Source organism: Ursus maritimus, unplaced genomic scaffold, assembly GCF_017311325.1.
Source record: "Ursus maritimus isolate PB19 unplaced genomic scaffold, ASM1731132v1 scaffold_26, whole genome shotgun sequence".
NCBI classification, from domain to species: Eukaryota; Metazoa; Chordata; class Mammalia; order Carnivora; family Ursidae; genus Ursus; species Ursus maritimus.
The window spans coordinates 26,273,810-26,293,619 of record NW_024425119.1 but is presented as its reverse complement, the minus strand read 5'-3'; the positions used below and the strand labels follow the sequence as shown (position 1 = coordinate 26,293,619).

Here is a 19,810-nt window from a genome sequence, read left to right as displayed (position 1 = left end):
GAATAGGTCCTTTCCCTCTTAGAGCAGAAACTTTAGTGAGGGAGACAGATAATTAAAATGGATTTTTTATCTGTTTTTTTTATTGATGCGTTGCTTAGATGCATCTTAGATGCTACTTAGAGTACCTTGTACATATTGGGTGTCTGCTGACATTTAATGAATGAGTAAATAATGCAGTATAAACTATTAAAATAGTTTCAGATAATGATATGGGCTAAGAAGAAAAGAAAACAAGATCATGATATGATAAAGTAAGGTTAGTAGGAGAGAGGGTAACTTACTTAGATTGGTTGGTGTATAGCAGATTAAATTACTATTTGGGAACCCATTCTTTTTCCTCACATCCATGGGAGGATTACTCCATTGATGTTGAATTTGACCATGCAACATGCTTGGCCTCATGGTGGGTGGAATGTACTTCTCTGCCTTTTGACCCTGGGCTTGGCCAGATGACTTGCTTTGGCCCACAAGATGTGAGAGGCGACACAATCAGAAACTCCCAGTGTTCATGTGTTTGGGTTTTTCTTCTTGCACTTGTGCTACTGACAAAAGAAGAACATGCCTTGGATAGCCCATCATAGATACCCTCTGAGTTTTGGAAACTCTGTTCAAGTGGTTTAATTTCTTTCACTAAATTCAAAAACTTTGATTCTTGAATATCTATGCAATTTTCATTAATCTGTTGACTATTAATGTCAGGGTCTTACATATAAAAGAAATATGAGTGAACAAGTTGCATTTTGGTGGGAGAGCTGAAAGGAAGGGAATTTTACTAACTATGAAAGTACACAATAAAAAAAGGTAGATGTAAAACTTCTTTTTTTATTAACAGGATTTTTTAGTAATTTAACCACTAAAATCAACTAAGAGCAGAAGGAGAGCATGTTTGTTTAGTCCAGTGGCTAAGCTCCACCCCAGACAAGATATTTTCATTTTCAACACATGATACATAAGAAAAGGAAAATGTGAACCACAGGAATGGAATAAATATTGAGGACAAAAGCAAAGTGTTGAATATATTATAGTCACACTAAATCTTAAATGAATAAGCACTCTAAACTATAAAGGAAAAACTAAGCAACAAAGTTATTTTATATGCCAAATGTCCCCACAGATGAATAAAAAGCAGACACTAAAATTCTTGTAAAATGGCTAATAAATTATGATTAATATGTTCCTGGTACAAGGTAATGATCACATTATACATGCAAAAATACAAAAATATGAAAAATCTTGGTGACAAGAATAGTGGAATCATTTAATGAATCAATCCCAATGTACACTGAATGTTGGATGTAGGTTTATCCTAAAATATTGTACTTCAAGTCAAATGTTCAGAAAATTATCTACATTGGAAAACATTATCTGGAAAAGACTGAAATGGATTGGAGGGATCTAACTTTGAAACTTACTAGCATAATAATGTTCTGACTGGCAGCCAGCTTTTGAGCAGCCATTATCTTCTATAGCCCAGAATCTCAAAGAAGAGAAAAGTAAAAAGGACCAGTGAAAATAGACACAACAAAACCTATATACTTACTACATAGCTAAGCATTCCTTTTTCAGACTCAGAATATATGTGACTTAATTCGATAAAAAGTACTTTACTGTCTAGTTTCTTATTATTTCTTCAATTTTACACATACAGTTGAAGAAAAGAGCAGAGGTCATGGATAACAGGTTTGATAGCAAGAAAATGGAGAGGATGTAGAAGAAATAGATCTACCGATAAGAGCGTGATGTAAATACCAAGAACAAAGATGTTTCCAAGGACACAAGAGACAACTGAAATTTAATCTATGTGAATTCAGTAAAAAGACAAGTTAATCACGTTCTTTCTACTTCAGGGATCTTTGTGGCCATCACTCTATGAAAACAAGTACCATAACTAATGTATGTAAGATGTCCCTAAATTACCAAAGGTAAAATTGTTGGTTAACTAAAAAACAACCACTTAATCATTAAAACTTAAAAAAAAAAATCTATTTATATACACCTTCTAAAACTATCTATTTTTAGCATAAATACATGGAATGAAAACCTTATCTATTCCAAATGCTGCATGTCCTGTGCACAGTGTCACATCATTTGGGCCCAACTGTAGAAACCTCAGATTATTTGAGAAAGTATGAAATTGTGGTGGCCAAGTGGCAAACTTTCTACAAGATGTCTGATGAACCTGGCGACGGCTAAAGTCCTGTTTTAGTAAGAATGAAACCCATGTAGTTTGACTTCAAAGGATCAGATTTAGAATTAGCCATGAGACTTAAAAAGCTGGAAAAATATTTCTACAGTAACCATAGCAACTTGGAAAAAATTCCTAAAATATGTAGTGGCCATTTGTAATGTTCCCTGATTTTTGATACCCTTCCTGTGTTTGATGAATTTCTAGCCTTATGAGGTATGACTCCCCTAGGTAAAATCCAGAAAACATAGTTAACTATCCTGCTCTATTCCCAGGGCTCTGCTAATCAGAGTCAACCGTGATGGACTTTGATTCAGCAGAATGAGAGGAAGGAAGCTCTGTATAGCATCCATTTTGCTTATAAGGATGAGATACATTCAACTGTTGGCCACTGCAATGGGCGCGTTAAGCAACAGGTGCTTAGAGCGCTTGATGGGAATGTCACAGCAAAGGGGGACCTATCTTTAAGCAAGTTCTGTGGTATAGTTTTGGTATGGTTTCTAGACGCTTAACCTTGACCCTGGTTCTCCAGCTATCAACAATTTGGTCAACTACTCAATTTCCTTTTAATAAACTTTTTTACTGCTTAACCAGCCAGAGACAGCTTCTGCTGTTTAAGAGGAAAACCCTGGTTGATACTAAATGGCTACTAAGAAGTGGCGGAAGGCAATTCAGCCTCAGGAAAATCAGAAAGATCTATGGTTAGTTCTGGCTCTCTAAGGGCTGATGGCTCTAAAAGTCCAGCTGGTTTCTGAAAGAAAAAAAAAAAAAAGTAAATTCTGGCAGCCTGCAGTAGCAAAGTAACAAATTATTAACTACAGTCACTTGAAATGAAGTGACCAATGCAGCCAAGACTTTGGAGGATTCAGTGGCTACTAACATGGAACAACAATGTAAAGAGTAATGAAGACAAGATTCTTGACTTGCTTTTAATTCCACAGCACAGCTTTTAAAAAGATAATGAAATGTTCACAATTCCAAATTCTCAGCTCAAGGCAAAAATCACAGCCAAGAGCTATTCCCTAATGTTCCCGGGGAGGGAAAAGCCAGCATCAGGGAACAACACTGTCTACCTTTTAAAGACCAGGAGTGCTCCTGGGTAACACTGCTTTCAATGCAGACAGGGGATGCTAAGGTGGCCGACCTCAGGCAGAAACACTTAAATCCAAGAGGGAGGAGGAAAAGGTTACTGTTCTTGCTAGGAGAGTTGGGTTGTCATCAGAATGCTCTGGCCCGCACTGACCATTGGCTTTGGCTACTGGATCAAATAATCCATATACCAGATAGGCATCCAAAAAAATTCAACTTAATAAAATTATAAGATATCTAGGTTTAATGAAGAGAGACCTGACTTGAACCACTACAACAAAAAGTTGTAATGTCTTTTCCAATTTCTACTCCTGAGATCCAGATCCAGAGCTCTCTGAGTGAAGGAGAGAGTGCAAGTTCCTGAAGACATGTACGGTAATGACATCACAGATGTAAACGGTAAACTCTCAGCTTGGCCTTTTCCAGCAAGGTAACTGGACTGGAGAAAGGGAAATGCTAGGTCTTCTGGGTGCTGTTGTAGAATAGCTCTGAACTAACTCTAAATGACGGGGGATGCAGAATACCACTGTGGACTAGTGGTCACAAAGGATGACTGCGGGAATCAAATGATGATACCCCGAACCTGCCTCACATCCAGCCCAGTAGGACCTTACACGCACAGAGTATACAGCTGGCACTGGAGGAGGAGGGTACATTACTAGGGGCTTAATCAGATAGTGGTTTCATATGCAGCTGCCACACCTGCATTCTTCACTAGCGCTCAGCACCAGGTATATGACTATTCATCTGCACATCGTCCTTTCCTTCTTCCCCAATAGAGACAACACCTGTAACAGCTGTTTTTATAGAGCAATACATCGTTTCCTCTTAGGGCTACACAAATTACTTGGCCCTGAACCACAGCGTATTTCGCAAAGACCGTGACTGTCTCCCCAAAACATAGGACAACTACAAGGATGACATTCCATCTCCAGGACCTGGAAAGCAGGAAGTAATAAGTATTCAAGATCCTTTGTACAGCTATGTAAAACATAGCTCTAAGTCCAATATGAGTGTAGTAAGGTGGGAGATACATCATTATGAAAATATAAGAGCTACACCTCGGTGAAGTTTCTGCAGGCCCAGTGATCTTGAGCATATCAGGGTAACTTCTACAAAGTTAGATAACTCACTGTACCTTGTGCCTCCTGCCACTAAGGAAGAGGCACAGTGGTACGTAGGCCTTTTTGAAAATAATATATATCCCATTGGGAATCTTGCTTAGACTTATTTATGAAGTGACTTAAAAGTCTCTAGCTGTTGAGTGAGCACAAAAGGACGAAGGAGCCTTCCTAGTTAATCCTGGCTACAAGACCAACAGATTCCGTGGATTTAGAAATGTTAGTATTTTTATAGCAGTGCTACATGGAGCCTGTGGCAAGTTCTGATGGAGGAATCCCAGCAGAGATCTCTAAGGTTTTGGAGCAAAGTCATCAGGCAGGAAACCTGTCCCTTTGAAAGGGAGCATTTAGTTCATTAAAAGTGCTATTAAAGTCTGTATATCAGACTGTGGAAACAATCAATGTGACCTGGTCTGCCCTAAATGAACTCAGTTTAGCTGAGTCACTGAACTATTAAATCAGGCATGCTCCGTAGTAGGCCCTAGTAAGGGACTGGGACATATAGGGAATGAGACTTGAGAAAGAAACAGAAGGTATGTGAGCAGATCACTCACGCTTTCAGCTATACTTGCCTTGTGGGAGGTTCCTACAAGAGACTTTAGGCCATGCCCTTTATGAACACATTCTGTTTTTATACGGGATAGCTCAAGTACTTTGCCATGATATTACCTGATGTTAATGTTAATATGGTTAAAGTATGGAAGAATGGTATATTTTAAAGGTTAGGTTTAAGTACTGACAAAGGGTATAAATTGATATTGAAAAGCCAAGCAATGTAGGATAGTATACATTTGCCATATTTTCTTGTCTTGGCATTTTGTGAAAACCTTTACCATATCACGAGATAGTATACGCTTATCAGTTTGGTCACCGTGAGGGAGAATGCCTAAAGTGTATTTTCTTAGCTTCTTTTTGTACCCAGTATATAGGTATGTGATCAAGGGTCTACCAATCAGGTTTACCCTCATGAGATTTCAAAAAGAAATGAACAATCTGATGATGAAACTCCAGAAGGGACCTTCCTACTGGTCAGGGTAGAGGCAGAGACTTCAAGTTGTAAGATGCAGTGGTGTAAGTGGGGAAGGGAAAGCAATGAGTTGGGAGGGGGGCATTTGGTGGGCAAGCAGCAGCAACGGGATTTTCTCATTAGGTCAGTCCTATGTCATGGTTTTGCACTTGATCTTAGCCAAAAGGCCGAGAAGCGATTATGTCATGGTTTTGGCCTTTGCGTTTGGAAGCTGAGATTCAAAGCCTGTTTCTCTCATCCCAATAACCTCTTAATTAATAAACTCCTTTTCTGCTTAATCAGTCAGAGTCAACCTCTGTTGCATAAAATTAGGAATTCAATCTAAATTTAAAAAATAGACAGTTTTCAAATAGACCAACAACCCGTCAAATATTTATAGGATCTTAATTAGGTTAATCTTAAATTCTCTGCTAAAAGGATGCAATGATAAAAAAAAGTTCTTAGAGGGTAAATTCATGTGAATGTTGCAGCTTTATGTATAAAACTAAGGATTATGGAATCTCATGCATGGAATCTCAGCTGAACCAATCAATGACGGGAATGAATGAAAAACTACAAGAAAAAGAATATAGGATAATAAGTATCTTTGAAAAAATAATAAGAGATATATACTGGTACATCAATCTCACAGAAAGAAAAGTAAAATTATGTCTTGCCTATCCATTTAATATTCCTATTTTAAAAAATAAGAAAAATTGTGTGATAATTTAGTCAAAGACTAAGTCAGACATGTGATTCACCCATAATCTAATGGACTTCATTCAAAGATAATGTGATGATAATAAATGATGTATCTGTTTCCTCTCTGTTACAGACTTGAGTTCACATGTATTAAATAATTGGCTTTCCTTTAAAGAGTGAGCACAAAGCTTCCAAAGCAAGACAGGAGCACAGAGAGGTCACGTCAGTGCATATGAATCAGCAATGAACAGAATGTCAAGGAGGTTTTCTCTGTTTTCATATGAGAAGAAAAATACCGCATCTCTTAGAAAATGATTTTTTCATGCTGTTTCCAAGGCACTATTAGTTACAAACCAAATTGTTATTTTTGCTATTTTTTCAAAGGAAAGAACTGATGGCTGAGGAGATACATATGATGGAAAACAACTATATAATAAATCAAATAGTTTAAATGTAACAACTACCAAGTGTCTTTTAGTAATAATACCATCTGCTTTGTACTGAAAGAGATTTTGATAAAGAAAGGAAATAAGAAAATAGTCATTTTCGAAGTTTCAGTTAAAAAGCAGCACATGAAAAATAACTCATCTCTTAACAATTTATATATTTGAAAAATAAGTCAAAGAATGTGAAGCAAAAGACATTCATAAATATGCAGGATAATACAAAGGACATTAACCTATTACGGAGTAAGCCTACACAATCCTATAATTTCTACAGTCCAATTGTTTAAAGTACATGGAGAAAGTGATTATATTTGTAAATGTTTCGTAAGAAGCTCTTGTAGGTATCAGTGCAAGGCCTGAACTGTTATTGTTCAATCCTTGTATCTTTCTTGTAAATGACAGTAATTTCTTCTCTCTACCTAGCAAGATAATTAAGAATTGGGAGCCACTAAGAAGTGTCAGAGAAGTAAATACTAGGATTATACTGCTTAGCTCCATGCTGAAATAGAATAAAATGAAGTTAAAAAAAATATTATCCATGCCAACATAACTTCAAAATTCAACAAAATTGGTTTTTAAACAGATTATGTTGGGATTATGACTCAGTTTTCTTAATTTGCTACATAAAAAACTTGTTTGCAATAATGACTTGTATATTTGGATCTATTTTAAAGGACTGAAATAACTCTGACATGTTACTTTTGTTTCATTTTTTAATTCCTAGAGGAAGTACAATTTTAAGGGAGTTTGACATTAGCCTGTACATGAGTAGAAATGTGTACCAATTCCAAGAATATACCCATAAGGACTTTAATGAGAACTAAAAAGAATAGGCTAAGAATTTTAGTTTCAAACATAGTGTTAATTGGAAAAAGCTACAGATAATACTACCTAGAATAGTAGAGTTAGACTTGTTTTTGAAAAAAGCAAAACAGGGGCGCCTGGGTGGCACAGCGGTTAAGCGTCTGCCTTCAGCTCAGGGCGTGGTCCCGGCGTTCTGGGATCGAGCCCCACATCGGGCTCCTCTGCTATGAGCCTGCTTCTTCCTCTCCCACTCCCCCTGCTTGTGTTCCCTCTCTCGCTGGCTGTCTCTATCTCTGTCGAATAAATAAATAAAATATTTAAAAAAATAATAATAAAAAAAGCAAAACAAAGTTATTGTTACCTTATCACTGCTATTATATAAGCTGGTGGTGGTTTTAGCTTCATAGCCCAATTCATGCTGTGCATTTTAGAGAAACCTCATTTTAAGACTTTGTCCATCTTTTACTACCACCTACTATTTCCTAATAAAATCAGGAAAACATCAGGCCTATTTTTTATATAAATCAAAACCTCAAAATACTGTGGGAATAAAATAATATTTAAAATAATCTAAACCAGTAGTCTTTGTTAGGGTACTCAAAAGTTCACAATAGGTGAGAAATCTACTTAAAAATAAAAAAAATCTACTTAAAAATAATTTATAAATTGCATGTGATACATAATTGCAAGCAATTTCCCAAGTGAGGTGTATGTGGCTGCACACTCTCCAGGCTTTTCTACTTTTCTTCCTCATTTGTCTGGATGGAACCAATTTCTCTAAGTTATCTAGATGGAGCCTGTACAAGTGGAAAGGTGTATTGAAAGCCTGCTAATGGAGAAAGTGACAATCCTAGAATGCTGTCTGAAAAATAACGTGTAAGGCAAATTATCTAACCAGACTTCAGTAGTTACTGGGGAATCTCCCTACATGGTTTGCAGTCAGACAGAACCAAGTTTAATCTTAACTCTCTCTTCTACTGATCTTGGGCAGTTATCAAATATCACTGACTCTCAATTTTCCTTGTCCGTAAAGTGCAGATATTATTTTAGGCTTGTTTTGAGGATTGTGTGAAACAGTATAAATAAAGCAGCTACCATGGTATTTTGGACAAACTTGATGTTCAAGAAATGGGTTGTTGTTTTGCATTGTTTTCTGATATAAAACATTTCACTTCAACAACCTAGATTCCACTTAAGTTAAACATTTCTAGATATTCCTTCAACACTAAGATCATATTAAGATCATGTTTTCTGGGTTTCTATATTATTGAATTCCCACAGTAACTTTTTCTTCAGTTGAACAATCTCAGATCTTTCAAACACTTCTCCTAGGTTATATCCTCCATAGCTCACTCTAAGAACTCTGATTTCTATGAAAATACCAATATATTTTCCTAAATATGGAACTCAAAACTGGGCACAGCAGTACAGTGAAAGCACCATAAAAGAAGAAGAGAATAGTAGAATGTGGACTCCTGTTTTCAGGATCTTTCCTCTATTATTGAGTATCTCATGCCCTTCCAGTGCTGGGACTGTACCTCTTCACTGGTTCTAACCACTGTGGGATTTGATAATCATCTTCGGATACCGGCTTCACCCTAGACAGCACCAGGAAACTGCTAGCGTAAAGGAAGTTGACAAGGCTAGTTGGTGTGATGCAGAGAAAAGAGTACAGGATGAAGAACTGGAAACTCAAGCCTCGGTGACACTATTTACTAGAAGTAACCTTGGAAGAGTCAACATTTCTACCATCTCTTTTATTTTCTGGTTTGTAAAAGCAGCATCATAACCATGCAGTTGATTATAAGAATCAAATAGTATATGTAAAAATCTTTATTAATTTTAGTTGCTAAATGATGATGATGATGATGGCTATGAGGGGTAAGCTCTCATTATCTCATTTATCCTGGGTCCTGAGCACAGAGCTCAGACTATTAAAGATGTTCAACATTTCTTTACAGAATGGAAAAAACATTTAGACAAGCTTCACAGTACACAACCGAGGATGGAATAGGAAGGGCACACTCCGAAGCGTGCCGTGTAGATATACGGATAGATCAAGATGTTAGCAGTCGGCAACACCACTTCAGCCTCCATTTCAATAGTGTAAGAGCTGTGGCTGCAGCAGCACAGTGAAGGCAACTGGGGATCCTTAATAAATAGTTCATGAATGAATAAATACTTTTTACCTTCTAAGATTAGCTGAAGGGCAAATCAACATAAGCTTAAAAAATCTTTCCATCCCCATTGCCCCCAATAATCTGAGCTTAATGAAACAAGACATTCTAGAATTGCAACCAAAAGGCAATATCAAGAATCTAGAAAAAGGCTTTTTAGTAAAATCTTTATAAATTAATTTGGTTGTTTCTGTAAGAGACTAAATCCTTTGGTTTCTCACATACTATTACTTATCTTCTTTTTACTATATAGCCTAGTCCATATTTTAATTTCTATCCAACCGAAATAAAGAAAAAAGCCACCCTGATCACTCTAGACTTAAATGATCTTCTGGATTTCTATTGCAATTATGTCAGCATAATGCATTTGACCTTTATTCAAGCACTGCCATGTATTATGGTGTTTACTGTTGCTTCAAGCTATTATTTTGTCTTTACATAATTATTTAATATGTCCTTATACTTCCCTTCCAAAATTTAAAGAACATGTTGCTCCTGGTCCTCCACAGCTATTTGATACGGTGGATACTACCCAGTGCCATACAGCTAACAAAAAAGAAGCATGGGTCCCTGTTGGCCTCTTGGTCTTAGCTTTTAACCTGAAATGTACATTTCTGACCTACTCACAAACTTCTGTCCCTGTTCTTTATTGCTGCATCTTGCCCACAGAGGTAGATTGCTGGTTAACAGCTCAGACTTCAGAGCCAGACTATCACTTTCTTTCTTTCTTTCTTTTTTTTTTTTTAAAGATTTTATTTATTTATTTGACAGAGAGAGAGACAGCCAGCGAGAGAGGGAACACAAGCAGGGGGAGTGGGAGAGGAAGAAGCAGGCTTTTAGTGGAGGAGCCTGATGTGGGGCTTGATCCCAGAACGCTGGGATCACGCCCTGAGCCGAAGGCACACACTTAACCACTGTGCTACCCAGGCGCCCCCAGACTACCACTTTCTAGTTTTATGATTTGATGGCTAATAGTATTCCTGTGAGTAATGAAGACACACAGACACACAGACACACAGACACACACACACACACACACACACTCCTTAGACGAGGGCCTGGAATATAGTGAATGCTACGTAAGTATTAGCTTTCATCATCACTGCTACCATCATTTCAATTTTGAGGCCTTTGAAGTTACTGCTTCCTCTAGGTCTGACCTCTGGTTTTCCTTCTTAACCAGTTGCTCACCATTTATATTATGAGATATTTAGCCATTCTGAGTAAAAGCTTCAGTTGGTTTGGCCCATCTCAAAAGCGATACCTAACTTACAAGCCTTCAAAGATAGTATATCCATCAAGAGTGTCAATTCCTAACTGCCATAATCTGTGACTCAAAATTGACACTTTGTTGATTTGTCCTTGATTTGAATCAATTCTTATCACCATCTAAATTTTAAGAACTTTAGTATAGTGCACCAATGGAGAAAAGTCATCTGAATATTAAGAAAAAGTTAAAACCTTTCACTGAAGAATAAAGCCAACTGTCACTGTAATAACTCAAGAAGTGACTGAATAATTATTTAAATGAATATTTTAAATTACTACACAGAGATAAACATTTTTAGATACTAAAGTGACCCCAATACAAGTATTTACACTTAACTGTATTTTGGGTTTAGAAATTTTGTTTTTCTTTAAACAAAATGCTATCCCCAAAACACCTAAAGGGCACATTAGTTGCTATACCTAATTAGTTCTTATGTGTACATACATAAATTGTCATTTTAATTCTAAGTTGGAACATATGTTATTTCCTGAAACAGATACAATGGGCTTTGATGTTAAACATTAAGTTGTATCTATAATATCTTTTCAATTGCCCCCCTGCTCAAATGGAAATGATCAATAGTGATCTGCCTCACCAGAGACCATGATTGTTCATGTGTCAACAAATTTTTTCAAGGTTATTCTTATGCAACTGACTATGGCAAAATAAGGAAGAAGATCAAGAAGACTTAAAATATAAAGTGGAGAATGGCAATAAATTTTATTTTAAGGTATACTATATGAAATAAGTTTTCAAAGATGGGGAAAAAAAGTAAATAAATTTTTAGACCACACCTATATAAACTATGAAACCTTTTAAAACCTATTTACCTTACTGGTTTCACTAATCCCTTCTGAATTAAGTTTTCCATTCTTTAAATTTAGAGAGGAGGACAATTCAATGACCTTGTGAAATATCAATTGGCAAAATGATTTGCACTGGCTATTTCCAAATCTATATGTCTTTCTATGTATTTGTTACTGTACCATTTGAAATGGATGAAATTTTATAAATTTAGAAGGTACATTTTTTATGGGTTAACTTGAAATACAGGTAGTATGGAGATTTAATTCCCTTTGGCATCAAAATAAGGTATGAATGAAAGGGCAACAAGTACATAAGAGGGTATACTCATTTTAATATGCCTTGGTCAGATAAAAACATTTTCTTATATGAGACCCAAATCAAAAGTTATAAGGGCAGATGCTTTTTGCACAGGCAATAAACAGCCTGCCCCAAAATGAGTACGAGTGAGTTAATTAGGCTAATTAATTAGAATGAAAATGAGGCAGAAGGCTGGGAATGCCAGAAAGTGTCATTTTCCATGCTAATGCATAAATAATGTATAAAAGAATTAGTAAGATGCAAGTTATTTATGCCAAGAATTCAAAACCCCTTGAAAGATTTATCAGTTGTCATGGAAATGTTACACATAGTGTTGATAGATTTTAGAGCTGTAAGAGACATTAAAGATTAGACAGGGCAACTTCCATATTATTAAGAGGAGAAAAGTAAGGCACCATAAGATATTAAATAACTGTCTTGAAATCATGTTTAATTCAAGTAACCGGGAACTGATCACAGAATTCATTTTGGCCAAATACTACCTTTTAATAACTAGTTTGAGATGCAAATACTCAAGAATATGCAGCAAAACTGGATTAAAAGAGTCCTTTTAAAATTAAGAAATTCTGACAATGCCTTGACCACAAAAACTCTGAAGTGAAGATAATTGCTCCTTAGTCTTCTCTAAAGATCTAAATTAAAAGGATCCTCTAAAGTGAAGATTATTTTCCTGGAGGTGATTTAGAAAACACAGGGCATAATTCTGGTTCTTAAGAGGAAAAAAAAATAATCTTTTATTACATTTGGACAAGATTTTATTTTTTAGGAATCACTGCTTGGCTGTGAGTAGTTGTTGCTTGCTGAATGTTATTCACACTTCCTCCCTCATAGCAAGCTCATGTGTAACAGTCTCAACTTGTGGGATGGGTTGGAACACTCCATTCTAATCCAAGGGCCATAGGTCATTATAAACCACAAATTCTTCCTCTCTAGGGAAGTGTCAAGGGATGTGGTCTTTCCTATCTCATTTTTCTATAATCTCCTTCAGTCTAAAATACAGTTTATGCCACTAATCACCAGATTTAATGTTATAATAATACCTTACCTGGCAATTATTATCGAGAGAAAAATCTTTCCCAGATTGGCACCTATGGAATTTCAACTGTCTAGTTACAATGAGGCATAATGAAAGAATAAATATTTTAAAGGCCCGACAGGAAGACATTTTCCCCACAAGATGATTTTGATGGTCTAGAACAGGAGTTGATAAGCTTTTCTCTATAAAGGGTCAGATGGTAAATATTTTACATTATATGGTCCTAATAGAATCTCAAACTGCCCTGCTATTGCAGCATGAAACCAGCTAAAAAATGATACATACATAATGAGTATGGTTGTATGTTTCAATAAAACTTTATTTACAAAAACAAGTAGCAAACCAAATTTGACCCACAGGTTACAGTTTGCAACCTCTTATGTAGAATTTATAACGATTCAAGAAAGTTTGGACCAAAATTTAAGTTTCAATGAAATACAGTTACGGCCTTCCCAATGCAAATCACTACACTTAAAGATACCTAGCTGACTCTCAGACAAATTAAATATATCTTAAAATCTTTTCAGGTTTTCTTTGGATTGTACAAATCATAGTGAAGATTTCCAAATTTATTAACATCTAGACAATTTCGGGGGCACCTGGGTGGCTCAGCTGGTTAAGCATCCGACTCTTGATTTCAGCTCAGGTCATGATCTCAGGGTGGTGAGATGAAGCCCCACATGGGGCTCCAAGCTCAGCAGGGAGCATGCTTGAGATTCTCTCACTCCCTCTGCCCCTCCCTTTGTGCATGTGCACGCTCGCTCTCTCTCTCAAATAAATAAATAAATCTTTAAAAAAACAGAAATTTCTATCGACTAATGGAAAATTTATAAAAGTTGAGGCCACAAAACAGCAACTTTTCAATTCCATGCTAACCGTGAATTCAATATAATAATTATTTCTTCTGGGCTTAACAAGATAGATTTTACAGAGGATTAAAAAAAATCCCTATTACTTAGAATACTTAAAAGAAAGTCATTTTTATCACTGGAACAGATCCATTATTAATTTGAATTATTTTTCTGATTGATCATTTAAAAAGCTCTCTTTGTTTGGATATTTTGGTTCCATACTAATTGTTGGTTATTATCATGACTTGGACTAACAATAGAAGTACTATGTATACAATTTAGTAAATAATTTAGTATGCAATTTCAGTGTAAATTACAATTCAGTTAATTAGCACATGTATAGGTAGCCCCTTTGTCCTACTGAAGGTGTTTAGACCAGCTGAATAGTATTTATAAAATTTGATGATATCTCTATTGATTTAAGGAAAACTGAAATGGCATTTAAAAGTAAAACATTTTCTCAGTATAATTTTAATTCTTCTACAATTTTAATTTTAATTCATGGTATAATAGCAATACTTAAAAGGATTGGATAACTGATTAAAAACTTGTTGACTGCAGACACACAGAAAAAGCAACGTTATTCACTCTGGTGATACATGATTCTACTGCATTTTATCCTGTAGGACAAGTTATAAGTTATTTGAAAAGTTAAGCATTTGGATTTTTCATTCTGTGTTTCCCTATCTTTTAAAAGTAAAAGACTAAAGGGAATGATGTAGGGAAAAGAGTCTTCATTTCAGCTTTTTAGTGAATTTGGTAAGGGTAAGATGATGTCAAAGGAAAAATTGTTTAGGACAAAAGACATATAAAGACAGGAACTAACACAACATTAGATTTCTTCTTCAAAGATTTCTGAAAACTTCAAAAGGGGAAGATTACTTCACAGACTGGACTGTAAGCCCAGTTGGAACTAAGGTCTATAGGGCTTTTGAGGTGTCTAATGCTAAAAATCTCAAATTGACTCTCTAGTTAAAAAAAGCTGGAGAGGAGAAAGGAAAATTTTTGTTCTGGAAAAGTGTTCTTCTCTGATGCAAATAGAAATCCATCTTACAAAGGAAGAAGTAGAGATGAGTTGCCCTAATTTAGTCTTTTGGAAAGAGACAAGAAGATTATGAATTTGCTAAAAAAACTTTTGTTTCGTCTAACTATGACTTTATAAGCTATGAGATATCTTATTTTTTGTGAAAAATTTCCAAGCCCAAAGATATTCATTCAAATTAACTTGAAATACTGAAATCTAGTTTTGGAAAGAAGAAGAGTATAGAGAATCTAATTTTTTAAAAAGTTATATAAAAAAGAGGTCTAGTAATTAGTTGGTGCTCCATTTCAGATATTTTATCCATTTTCCTTTTTTATAGTTTTTCTGTTTGAAGAGATGGAAACATTCAAATATTAAAAGTATTCCACAATGTGTTATAAAAATAACTCCCAAATCCCCAAGTGGAAGTAATCAACTTCCTACTAGTCTACTGATTAAATCAGTTCTAATCTTCTGTGAATCTAGTAACGAGTGGAATAACTTTTAGAATCACACTGTAAACTTCAGAAAAAAGAGAATGTCAAATATTAATCTGAAAAGCACATTTTTCATTAGCAAAAAAAAAATAATAATGCTAGGAGAAGTTTCTGGGTTTTTTTCCTTATCATAATCCCACACAAAATGCTTCTATGAATGCATAATTCACCTGGAAAGCTTAATTAGCAATTTTTACTCTGCTGACAAATTCTCCTTTGCTGAAACCTAATGGTCGCTACTGGGGGGTGAGAATTTTCTTTTTATCATATCAAATTTGACTTCAAATTAAGAGTGTGGAATTAAGCTGGTGTCATGTGCTTTTACTGTACTCATAGCCTTTACTTAACTGCCAACTGAAGGGTAATCTTACATTTTCTATTTATTTTGCTATTTGACCACCAATTAAGTTTAGATATCATGTGTCAAATTTCCTCATACACACACTGTTTTATGCTTTATTCATACTTTTATGATATGTTATATAAAACATAACACACATGGTAAATGTTATATAATGTTTATATTACATATTTATACCTCATATTATATAATCCTTAAATATATTCCTTTTATAATATACAACATGGTATACCAAACATACAAATAAAAGATAAAACACTGTGTATAAAAAAATTTATTATATAACTTATTATGTACTATATTAGAATATGTTTATTCCAGAGATTCCATTAAACATCTTATGTGTTTCTTAAGTTATTACTTAAGACTAAAGATCTGTTGAAAAGACTACAAATTAAGTTTGACCCATTCTTTTCAGCCACTGCTCAAACTCACACTTTAATAAGACCACACAGCACTGAAGTGGCATTTATTTTGTAAGGCTTCAATATGTATTTTGAATTCTTTGAAGCATATTCTGAATTATGTTTCTGAAATGGAACTATGACAGAAGAACCTTAACTTGCTAACTGTATAAGTCTACTAGAACCAGAGTGGTGTTAACACAGTCAGAAGGCCTAAAGGATGTATGTAAATTTCAACAACTAGTGTAAGAAATTAACAAACTTATGGCAAAAAAAGCTAAAAATCTAAAACTGTCTACTTTCTTCATGAGGTAATTAAGTTGGATATGCTATAGGTCATTTCTAGGAGTCTAGCAAGAAGTTATTCAGTGTTGCTTTTTGTTGACAGATGGAATTTACGTTTAAAGATAGAACTATCAGAATATATAATTACATCAGAAAAAGAATCTTGGAGACTCTTAAATTAGATGACAAAGGACATTTGAAATATTTTAAAATGTCATGTTATTGTATGAAAGCCAATGTTTCAGTTTATGGAAGCACAAAGTAAAGCCCTTCGAGGGATACTTACTCTTTTCTGTTCTTTTACATACTCTATCAATTCATCTCTTGTTCTCTTCACTGCCTCTTCCACAGCCTTTTCACTTCGCTTCTGCTCTTCTATTATTGCTGCCTTAACAGTTTCCTGTTTGTGGGAGGAAGGAAAAAAGTCAGGGAGGTATACACTATGACATGTTTGTGTCCATTTCATATACACTAAAACTCCTCTGCGATGGGTTGAGCTCATTCCATTCAAAGTGTATCTTTAAACAGGAATAAGAATTTGCAAACTCTTTTAGGATGTTGGAGATTCCACAGAATTCATTTTTCTAAACTGAGTGAGAGGGAAAAGGAATGGAATAAGCCATTTACTGCAGGGAGCGCCTGACAGACTCCAATGGCTCCCTTACCAACCTTTCCTTTGATGTTTACATGATTGATTGCCTTCCCGTACTTTGCGCTATCCACAGAAGCCTTCCAACTTGTGTTTATTCTTCCAAGAACACCCTAATGCTCTAGCTGTTTTATTCACGTTTAATTTTCCCATCATACAGTAATCAAGTGTGGTCTGGGTGAAGATTTACAGCTGGTTTGGTCCTTCTGCCAGGTTAAGATGTTAAGAGCTGGACACCATGAATAAGAGGTAAAAATTCCACCCTGTGTGCTAATATTTGAAATGAGGAATCTGGGGAGAAAAGTGCTACTTCCTATTTTACTGAAATTTTCATCAAGTACCTTGGAGATTTCAGAATTTCAGATAAGGAGAAAAAAGGCTAAAATTCTGAAAAACAAATACAACACTTTACAGAAAGTGTATTTTCTGCTAGAATAGCATATCATGGATTGGATAAATGCCATAAAGTAAACTTCTTTAACTTGCACTTATCTATACAGGTAGCATCCTTCTTTTACAGGTGATCAGTTAGAAAATGCCTTGACATTTTGCGGGAGCATTTGCTTCATTTTGTTAGTCGTGAGGACTCTTCACTTTGTAGTGTATACCTGTTTTTGTTTGTTTCTAAAATAAATTAATTTTAGATATGTGTATATAACCCAGGAAATATGAAATAATATTAAGAATTTCCTATTGTAAATATATTTACTGTAGAAAATTTGAAAATACAGAAAATTATGAACACAAAACAATACACACACATCTTCACACTTGGGTATAAAGAAGGTGGGGCTCGAACTGTACATAATATTTTCTAACTGGCATTTTACACTTAAAATATATTTTGAATACTTTAACCCATTATGCAGTCCTTCATAATATGATTTACATTCCTTGCAGGGATATGTAAGAATTTGTCAATCCTTATTCATGTGTATTATGGTTGTTTTTTAATAAAATAAAGCAGTGATGAGCATCCATATAATGTTTTTTGTGGTGTATGTTAGTTATTTCTGTAGGTTGAATTCAAGAAGTAGAATCATTTTGGACAAAGGATATAATTTTCGAGTTCTCTTGTAGCTTCTGACCTTTGTACATATTTTTTTTTCAATAAGCAGTCCATGGAAATGGCGGTTTTCTTATATCCTTGATTACATTTAGTCTCATTAGTTTTTAAAGCCTTTGCTTATTAGAGAGAGAATGACATCTAACTTTATTCTGTATTTTAAAAAGATTATTATGTGATATTCAGCATGTTTCATAGAAATATTAGCAGCATACATACGATCTTTTATCATCTGCCTGATCATATCACCTCTTTCCACTTCAATACTAGTATGCTCATTATTTTTTGGATTCCTTTCTTAAAATAGAAAATGAAGTCACAAATCTGCAAATCCCTATAATGGTGGTAACTTTGAAAATGTTACCATTTTACCTTCAATCACTGAATACCATAAGCTTTAGTTCCACTGATAAAATAATAGAGTACTACGTCGTTTCCTTAATTATCTGGAAAGATTTGAAAACCCATGATAAATGTTCAAAGACAAAAATGAGAACAAATAAAATTATTTAAAATAAAATCATCTACTATTACAATTCTTGCTGGTTTCACACTAATTTGAAATTTAAAGTTTTTCATATTTTGGAAAGGTAAAAAATCTTACTAATAAGCCCCCTGAAATACAACACATTGATAGTTCTATAGCAGAGAGTATGAACATTCACACTATGTGGGTAAATTAAAAGTATAAAAAGCTTCACATCAGCTCAGGTCAGGTTTGCCAACAGTTGCGTTATAAAACCCTTAGCTTTCAGAGCTTTTGAAATTTTAGAACTGCAGATAAGAACTGCAGACCTGGATTATTTGAATGTAAAAGACAAATCCATGTCACATTAAATATCAACCAGAATTTCTAAGTAGCAAGGGTGGTATCAATAAATGTGACGAGGCAAAAACCTCAATTTAAATAAAAGGGATATGTGCAGAAAAACATGAAGAATTAGCGAATCTGTTCTTCCATTGGATTTTGGGGGGCTGAGAGTTTATTATCTGCTCAATCCACATTTTTGAGGATCCTCTTTGTTTTTTGAGCTGATAAAGAACCATTTTCAAAAAAAGTTTCTTAATTCAACTCTCCTCTCCTGTTGGGAATTAGATGACAGTCGAGGTTGTGAAATCCGTCCTTAAAAAATACTTGCCAATACATAAATTCCTTTGAATATAATACAAAAAGTAAAGTTTAAGCCATCCACTTTCTAATCAGACCAAATGCTGACTTAGTTGGAAAAAATTAGTGAATTTTATGTGCATGTATGCAAAGTGCCTGTGAATATCTGCCTGGATGTTTTGTTGAATTCCCTCTGAGACATGAAAATTAGTCTAAAATAAAATATACCTCCCAAGGAATGAAGATTTGCCACCAATGAGTATATTCAAATAGGTGATTACAACGAGTATTTTCCAGAATATTTTAGTGATGGTTACAACATTGGAACATGGTATATTCTCTAAGGCAGGTTTCTCAGCCTCAGCATTGTCAACAATTCTTCGCTGGGAGTTGTGGGGGGAATATGCTGGGGTAAAGCAGCATATCTGGCATCTGCTCACTAGATTGCCACCAGCTGAGAACCACTGCTGTAAGGTCAACAGTTTGAAGGGAAAAACATCCATTTGCATATATGTTATGATTTACCAAAATATACCAGTTAAGTTTCTCATCATATCTTAAATATTTTTATTTAAAATATAGACAATAGGGGCGCCTGGGTGGCACA

The 19,810-nt window shown here is 34.9% G+C and overlaps 1 protein-coding gene across 6 annotated transcripts in view; it reads right to left on the bottom strand.

The window, feature by feature from the left end:
• CCDC91 (coiled-coil domain containing 91) overlaps positions 1–19,810 on the bottom strand; it is a 313,500-nt gene that overhangs the window by 40,724 nt on the left and 252,966 nt on the right. For all 6 annotated transcript variants that reach the window (XM_040642281.1, XM_040642283.1, XM_040642282.1 and 3 more), the window contains exon 12: positions 16,667–16,780. In XM_040642281.1, coding sequence (XP_040498215.1) covers positions 16,667–16,780 — 114 coding nt within the window. The remainder of the gene's footprint in view (positions 1–16,666; positions 16,781–19,810) is intronic.